The sequence below is a fragment of the Nestor notabilis genome, unplaced genomic scaffold (assembly GCF_000696875.1).
Source record: "Nestor notabilis isolate BGI_N333 unplaced genomic scaffold, ASM69687v1 scaffold4649, whole genome shotgun sequence".
Classification (NCBI taxonomy): domain Eukaryota; kingdom Metazoa; phylum Chordata; class Aves; order Psittaciformes; family Psittacidae; genus Nestor; species Nestor notabilis.
In genome coordinates this window covers 32214-40511 of record NW_009942260.1, presented here as the reverse complement: position 1 = coordinate 40511, position 8298 = coordinate 32214, and the positions used below count along the sequence as shown (strand labels likewise).

Genomic DNA, 8298 nt, shown 5'->3' with positions numbered 1-8298 from the left:
CCAACCCAAACCAGTCTGTGATTCTATGTGTGTGCATACACACACACAAGGCAAAAATCAGCCTGCAGCATCAGATGTGCTCCTACACAACGGACTGTAGGAAAAGCACCAGCTTTCCAGCAGTGAAGGAGGAAACTCCATCCACCCCATCACCCTGCTCAGCCACACCACACTGCAACCAGCCTCTGGGCATCCATGCTGCATCCCCCCGGCATTGCTGTGAAAGCATAAGCCACTAGGCTAGAAAGACATTCTTGATAGAAGAGGCAGAGGCACAGTTCTGTGTTGAACCTTTCCAAGAGCTCCTGCCTGGGGCTGAACGCTGGCAGTTGCCTGCTCTGGCAGCTCGCCACCAACTGCTGCAGCTTAGAGGCTGTACATCTATTAATAGAGACATGGGGAGCTTTAATAGAACGTGCCACTTAGAGACGATATTGGCTGCAAGCAGAACAGGGGCTTGTAGTGTGCCTCATAGCCAGAAGAAACAAGCAGTCTTGGGCATTAGTGTGAGCTTCTCTCAATACTGACTTCCCTTGGTAAATCACACCCAAAAGGAGAGCCATAGAGCTGCTGCCCCTCACCTCACAACTCTGAGCACATGTCTGGGTCTATCTGTGCCATATTAATGCTCTTTATTTTTCAGGGATAGACCAAGCTGCCTGTGCATACTGCGTCCCAAAGGAGCAGAGCTCTGTACAAGTTGGCAATACCCCTGACTTACCACTTGCCAATGCTCCAGGAGACCTCGAGCTCTCCTGCCTCTCTTTGGGCCTCACCACAACGAGCTCCTCATTCCTCATTGGCTCCACCACAAGGACCGAGGCATCTTTGTCTCCATTCACCATCATCCTGCTGCTGCCTGGCAGATCTGCTTCGTCCTCTTTGTCTGACTCAGAGAAGATACCTGATGGGAGGAGAGAGCCACTGTGTCCTTCAGGATCGCCTCATGTGTGACAACCCTTTGATATCTGCCAGTGTCATCCTCCTGCTATGTGTAACAGTCCATCTGTTCAGGTGGAGGGCAAAGCAGACATTTCCTACCGGGTATGTCCAACAAGGTATTTACTGTAGCCCTCAGAGAAGCTGTGCCAGCAGCTCAGTGTGTGGAGGAGAGTAGAGGATAAAGCAGTGCTGAAGCCCAGTGCCTATGGCTGGCTTTGTCCAGTTTAGGAGAAGGAAAGCACAGCCTGGTCTGTCAGTCTGCAGGAAGGGGATCACAGGCAGGGATGGCTCCAAGGATACTGCTCAACTACACAAGGAGTTTTTCCTAAAACAAGATTATTTTTCCCCTTTCCTGCAAGCAGCTCCATTTACTTTGACATCCTGCTTGGTGGACAGAGCTGACATCCAAACATAGTGGTGAGGACAGCAATGGAAGAGGCACTGCCTGCCGAGGCGTCTCAGTGGCATCCTTCAGCTTCTCAGAGCTGCCTTCTGTGAAAATAAAAGGGTTTGTGTAATTTCCTTCATCTCTTAGATTCCCTCATCCTCTTGGGTTGATCGATGATGATACCTCCAAGCTCATTTCTCCAGCTTTCTCCTACATCAGAGAAGCCACTTTTCCTCTGCCCTTCAAGAAAGAATCACAGAATCAACTAGGTTGGAAAAGACCTTTAAGATCAAGTCCAACCTTTACCCCAGAACTGCAGAGACCACCACTAGAACATGTCACTAAAGAGAGGGATGGAAAGAGAGAGGGGAACAATGAGGGTGAGGAAAAGAAGACAGAAGAGATGGCAGCAGGGAAAGACAGAAGGCGAAAGCTGAAAGACCTAACAGAAAACCCAGAGCAGGTCTGCTCAGAACATCCCCTCCCTGGCAGACTCCTACTGAGAGGTGCTAGTTAGAGACCATCCTTTGGGGCTAATTAGCTGGTTACCCGTCTCCCCACCCTGCTGCTATGTAAATCCCTAAGGGAAGGAACCAAAAAATCCCAACCCCTACCCTCTGCCATAATGAGCAGTGGTGGAAGAGCTGCCAGTGTTAACTCATGTCAGGAGGCAAACTCACCTGGCCCCAGCAGCGGAACGGACTCAGAGGAACGAAGCCTGGAAAAGGTAGAAGAGTCGCATTACACCAAGAGAGGATGGGGCAGGGGAGTAAGGGCAGGCAGAAGGGTCTGCCCAGCACCGAGCACTTACCCAGCTGGTGGTGACTTCTTCTCAGGCAGAGCTAGGAAATCCCATAGGAAGATGGCATCTCCAACACTGATGACATGCTGCTGGTCTGGGGTGAAGGCAACCTGGCGCACTGGCTCTGAGTGCCCAATGTACACCTGGGAGAGAACGCACATTGAACTTCAACACCACGCCTGTCCTATCAGCATGGTGGTTACTCCACTCCCTCCCTCACAGCCAGTGTCTACACACCTCAGCAGATCCTCTGAGACCAGGAGCACACATACAGTGCTCAGACCTAGGGTTGATGAACCTAGGATTGACCTTCCTCACACCCATCTGGAGAAGCAAGCAGGAGCTAAAAACCCCCAAGATCTAAAACCAGCTCTCAATAGCTCTTGAAACACTGGGCAAGACATTTTCTTATGTGAGTGGCTCTGTCCCTAGCAGAGGTCACACCTACCTCTGTCCTTCACAGAGGATCTCACTAAGCACGGTGGTATGGCAGCCCAGCCTGTGCTTGGTGCTGAGCATTATTACAACGTAGGAATAGGGCTGCATTTCACAGAATCCCAGACTGGTTTGGGTTGGAAGGGACCTTAAAGTTCACCCAGTTCAAATCCCCTGCCATGGGCACGAACACCTTCCACTAGACCAGGTTGCTCCAAGCCCCGTCCAGCCTGGCCTTGGATGGGACAGCCACAGCTTCTCTGGGCAACCTGTGCCAGCACCTCAGCACCCTCACAGGGAAGAGCTTCTGCCTAAGAGCTCATCTCAATCTCTCCTCTGGGAGGTTAAAGCCAGTCCCCCTTGGCCTGCCCCTACAGGCCCTCGTCCAAAGCCCCTCTCCAGGTTTCCTGTAGCCCCTTTAGGCACTAGGAGCTGCTCTAAGGTCTCCCCTTAAGAAGCCTTCTCTTCTCCACGCTGAACCAGCCCAGCTCTCTCAGCCTGGCTCCAGAGCAGAGCTGCTCCAGCTGGACAAACAGGGACACTGGGCCAAGTCCCACAGAGGGCATTGGGTACTCTCTTCTCCATGGGTTTAGAAATGCAACAGCAACCCCCTTCCCTCCCATTGTGGGCAGTACCTGGAAGTTGTTATTGGAGCGCATCTGATAGTCCCACACCTTGACGACTTTGTCACCAGCAGTGAGCAGGTACCTGCCATCCTCACTCAATGCCAAGGAAGAACAGGACAGCTTGTGCACGGGAGACACCTGAGGACAAGAAACAGCACCAGCAGCATTAACTGAGCTAGCTCACATACTTCCTTACGCTTCAGCAAGAGGACAGGGATGTGACAACACTGAAAACAAGGACAAGCTCAGGCTCACCCTGAGCATGACTGCACCAGGATAGCTACAAGGCTTGCCAACTCCTGTGTTTCTTTGAAGCCTGTGAACTCCAGGATGAGCTCTTCTCTCATTTTCCCTCCTACAGTGACATGACATTCCCAAGCTTCCTATGACATAGGACCTCAGTGCATGAATTTCAGAGTGTCCTACCTCTCGCACCAGTCGTCCTGTTTTTGCATCAAGCACAAGGATTTTATTGGAAGAAGTGGCCACCAGGAGTTCACCTCGAGGCACAGGAGCAAAGCAGACTCTCACTGCAGAGTCCAAGGCCGTGCTGTTCAAATCAAGGATGCTGATGTCCACCCTCAGCAGCTGTCAAACAAGGAGCTACTGAACAAATACTGGAGCAAATGCTGCAGAAGCCTCAGGATTGCTCTCATGGCTCTCCAAGCACGAGGCTATGGAACCCCCATAGACCCTTCCCTTCCCCCCCTAATGAGGGCTACAGGGTCCAGGCAATGTCCCTGCTGCCCAGGAGAGCAGCTCACAAAGAGAAGCTGGGGCTGACAGTCTACACAACGCTTCTCCAAATTATCTTTCTAGAGGGGATTCAAGCTGGAGAAGAAACCTTCATAGAATCATAGAATGGTTTGGGCTGGAAGGGACCTTAAAGACCATCTAGTTCCAATCCCCTGCCATGGAGGGGATTGACTTTGTTGTTTCTGTCTCACAGAATGGAAAACCAACCTCACTGTAAGCAGCCTGGGGAAGTGTCTGCTGTGCAGGAAGGGCTCTCTCCAACACTGCTGGTGCCCAAAGCCCTTGATCCATCTCATCTGATGCAGCCCATGGGAATTGCCCATCCTGCCCACAGCACCCTGGAGCCCATGCTGCCCTCCCACCCTCCCCTCGGACAAGGGGAGCCAGCTGGGTACCTCATCCAGTGAGCAGGCCTCCATCACAGTCACAACGTACTTGGAGGGCCCCACGAAGGCGAGGAGACAACTGTCCCCGCTGACCACCAGCGCATCCGGACCGCTCCCAGCATCCCGGGCCACCACATTGCCTGAGGGCCACAGCAAGAGAGAATAAAGAGAGAAGCATAGCCCTTACTGCAGCCAGCTCACCCTGTGATAGTGCTGCTGGCCCTGCAGCTTCTCCTGCCCCTCAATCAGCCCCACGTTAATGTTTTGGCCTCAGAAAGAAGCAACCTCTGTTGCAGAAGATACTACACATTTTATCTGCAACACTCAAAGTTGCAGACCTCAAAGACAAGGTCTAGAGTCATGGCTCGTTCCCTGACTGAACGTGTGCTGTATTAAAGGAGAGAACAAAGTCAAGGGAATAAAATGGATTTTAGTGTCTTGTTTTTTAACGTTACGAGAAGCTGTGACAAGGAGCTGTGAATGTGAGGTCTCAGCTGCAGCCTGGGCGTCTGAACCCTGTGTGGAATAAAGTCAGTGTCAAACCCCTCTGTGCTGACGTCAGCCCAGCGGGCAGACAGACCCAAGGGTCTAAACTTCACCAAAATCACAGCAATACTTGGTATTTATTCCACTGCCAAAACTCCACTGTTCTGTCCCTGGAACATGGCCAGGCAGTGAACAGGGTTTCAGAGCAGAGTCAATATGTGAAGGTCCAGCTGCAGCACTGATGCCAAACTTGGGTGATTTATCTCTCCAAGCCCCTATTCCTTCTCACCTACTTCAAGAACACTTTTCTTGGGGCAGGATCCTCCTCTTTGTACAGCAATGGAACTCCCTTTCCCTGCCCAAGCTTGTCCTCCTGCCATAGCTCATTTCAAAAGGGTGAATTAAAAGTGACATTAGTGTTTCCAAACTGCCTTGCCCCTGTACTGCTTCCCCTGCCTGCAGCTCTCCACCTTCTCTGATCACCAGCACAGCTGAAGGCAGGATTAGGGAAATGATCCAGTTTAAACTAACTGCACATCCACAGGAAGAAAGGATTCAGGACTTGGGCATGAATAAGTCTCTGTGATTCCAGCCCGTTCACAAAATCAAAACACCAAGCAAATGGAGAGTGTTTGAATCAGGAGGGGTAGGGAAGGGCTGGCAGTCACAAGGGTTTGCTTGCACATAAACACAAATGTCACAGCTCAGAAGATTCATCAGAAAAGCTCTCCGAGTTGGGTTTGGTTTTGGTGCTAGGATATCTGTGCTCATAAAAGGAGAAAGGCAACCCACAGCCCCAGAATCTTACCCAAGACTCTCAAGACGTGGCTTTTCTGTGCCATGCAGCTGTAAAGAGCCAGACTTCCCTGCAAACAGGAGCTGAACATAAAATTGCCATCTGGAGAGAAGGTCAGCCCAGTGATGACAGTGCGGTGCTGCCTGGAAGAAGGTAGAAAACATGAAACAGGGGAGGGGAAAGAACAAACCAACCAACTGCCAGAAAACAGGAGCAATGTTGACTGCAACATGGTGAAGAACCCAAGAGTACAAAGCAATCAGGGGCACAACCCCAAGATGCTCACGCCTGCAGCAGCCCAGGACAATCAACACTCCAACTTTATGGAAAACTGAGCAGCAAGCTCAGCACTCCAGCTATCCACGGGACATGCTCCCTCTCCCTTTGGAGCATCCTCTGCTTCCCACGTTGCAGCTTGCAAGAGCTCCCTGTTCAGCTGCTCTCTAGGACAAGCTTTTCCTACTGTGGGCCAACTGTCCACAGGGAAGTCACAAAGAAAACCCTTGGAGCCTTCCCAAGTTGGACTTTTCCCACCCAGAGCAGGCTACTTCTGCCTGAACACCACTCAGCTGGGACATGAGGACTGTCAAGCCAAAGAAAAGCACCTTTCCCACCTCCATGATTATCACTGTGGCTCTTGCCAGGACAGCCCTTACTTGTGCTCCACCAGGAGACTGGAGGTGGCCAGGCTGAAGGTCCACACCATCCCGTTGTCAAAGCCACAGGCCAGGATTTGCTGGGTAGGGTGAAAGGCCACAGCACACGGTTTTCCCTCTGCAGCTGTGAAGTCGTATAGCTGTGGGGAAGAGACACACCACAGGCATGAAGCTGGATAAAGCTCAACCTGGCAGCTGTACCTAACAACTAAGCCTCAGACCTCCACCATGAGCATGTCCCACAACAGTAACCTGGTCCTGCCTGGATGGATCTGAAGCCCAGTGAAGTCTTGGATTTATGGGCATTTAGATAAAACCCTTGGTTATTATGCCTCATTAAAAAGCAATATTCCACATGAAATCTAGGCTATTTACAAGGGCCTGTAGGGACAGGCCAAGGGGGAACGGCTTTAACCTGCCAGTGGAGAGATTGAGATGAGCTCGTAGGCAAAAGTTCTTCCCTGTGAGGGTGGTGAGGTGCTGGCACAGGTTGCCCAGAGAAGCTGCGGCTGCCCCATCCCTGGCAGTGTTCAAGGCCAGGTTGGACACAGGGGCTTGGAGCAACCTGCTCTAGTGGAAGGTGTCTCTGCCCGTGGCAGGGGGTTGGAACTGGATGAGCTTTAATGTCTCTTCCAACACAAACCAGTTTGGGATTCAAAAGATGGAGGAAATGGAAATACTGTTGTTTAACAAAACCTTCAGGAGCTAAGGCCAAACTATGCATTAAGCTAAACCTCTCAGAATTCCATTATTCCAGAGGATTTCTTGCCCATGCCCCTTATGCTCCAGGGAGGACATGTAATGGCTCTTGAACTGTGGAGCTTTGGTAACCGGACCAAACAGAGACTAGGAAGATTATTAATACATACAAGACACCTTCTGAGTCTCATCTGACCCACCTGCTGCATGGAGACAAGGTCCCAGACCCGGATGGTGCTGTCCTGAGACACCGTTGCCATTCGCTTCCAAATCCCCTCCATGGAGAACGCCAGAACGGAGTCCTCATGAGAGCGCATGAGAGTGTTGGAGTCCCAGGACTGGAGATCCAGGTAGCCCAGATACCCAGCAGCCGTCGTGCACAAGATTCTGTGGCCATCCGGGCTGATGCACACACAACTCACCGGAGCCTCTTGCTCTGCAGAGAGACCCAGGAGTCAGCAACCCCCCCTGGAAAAGGAGCAGGAGCAGCTGGAACACAGCTACCAAACCAGATTCACATTCAGGAAAGTAATGAGCATCTCACCACCTGAAGATTGGATGCTTGCAGATTTGAGTTTAGTGATAAACTTATCTCTGCCCTTTCTAGAAGTCCCCGGGCTCTGCTGTTATGGTGGTTGTTTCAAAAAGAGTGAAGAACTGCTTAATTTCTCCCCTAATTTTCCATGGACAGATGAGCCATGGGTACAAGGGCAGAGAAATCAATCTCCTGTGCTCTCCCAGGAGATCCTGCCTTTCTTCTATAAGTTACAAGAATGAACATCAATAAAGCTCGTTGAAGTAGAAGACTTCCAAGCCAGTCACCCCTACTGACAGCAGGCACAAAAGATGCTTGAGAATTGCTTTAGGAGAGAGACTGAGTTCCTAGGAATTGCTTTAGGAGACATGGCAGTGGAGCTCGGGCTTCACAGCAGAAGGCTGATAGAGATATGGAGCTGAGAAGCTCCCAGCTCTACTCACCTGCCTCTGCGACAACGGCTGAGAAGTTCAGTGGCCACAGCCGCAGGTAGCCATCTTCTGAACCCGTGGCACAGAAGTGTGAGGAGATGCTAATGCTGTTTATAGCAATCCCAGCACCTGAAAACCCAAAAAACAAAAGGACCTTGTATGGTTGGAACAAGAAAACTCAGACTGAGGGTTGCGTCATCCCAGAATAGTCCAACAGTCCACCTGCACCAGCAGCTGAAGCCTCAAGAAGGAGCAGGACCCAGGAATCCCACAGTGACTCACAACATAGGCTCAAGAGTCTTAACGGCCCCAGTCAGGTCTTAGACCATGTCCAGTCCCTCTCCCTTTCCAGCACTCCTC

General features: G+C 51.3%; 1 protein-coding gene across 1 annotated transcript in view; it reads right to left on the bottom strand.

Annotated features, from left to right (window-relative positions):
- The window catches only part of WDR90 (WD repeat domain 90), a gene marked incomplete at its 3' end in the record, with an annotated part of 26828 nt that overhangs the window by 6281 nt on the left and 12249 nt on the right, over window positions 1–8298 (bottom strand). Inside the window, exons 17-26 of the mRNA XM_010021297.1 lie at window positions 7951–8067; window positions 7173–7408; window positions 6274–6413; window positions 5630–5760; window positions 4345–4475; window positions 3620–3781; window positions 3203–3331; window positions 2142–2275; window positions 2011–2048; window positions 722–904 (exon numbers count right to left, since the gene is read on the bottom strand). Of these exons, the coding sequence (XP_010019599.1) occupies window positions 722–904; window positions 2011–2048; window positions 2142–2275; window positions 3203–3331; window positions 3620–3781; window positions 4345–4475; window positions 5630–5760; window positions 6274–6413; window positions 7173–7408; window positions 7951–8067 (1401 nt within the window). The remainder of the gene's footprint in view (window positions 1–721; window positions 905–2010; window positions 2049–2141; window positions 2276–3202; window positions 3332–3619; window positions 3782–4344; window positions 4476–5629; window positions 5761–6273; window positions 6414–7172; window positions 7409–7950; window positions 8068–8298) is intronic.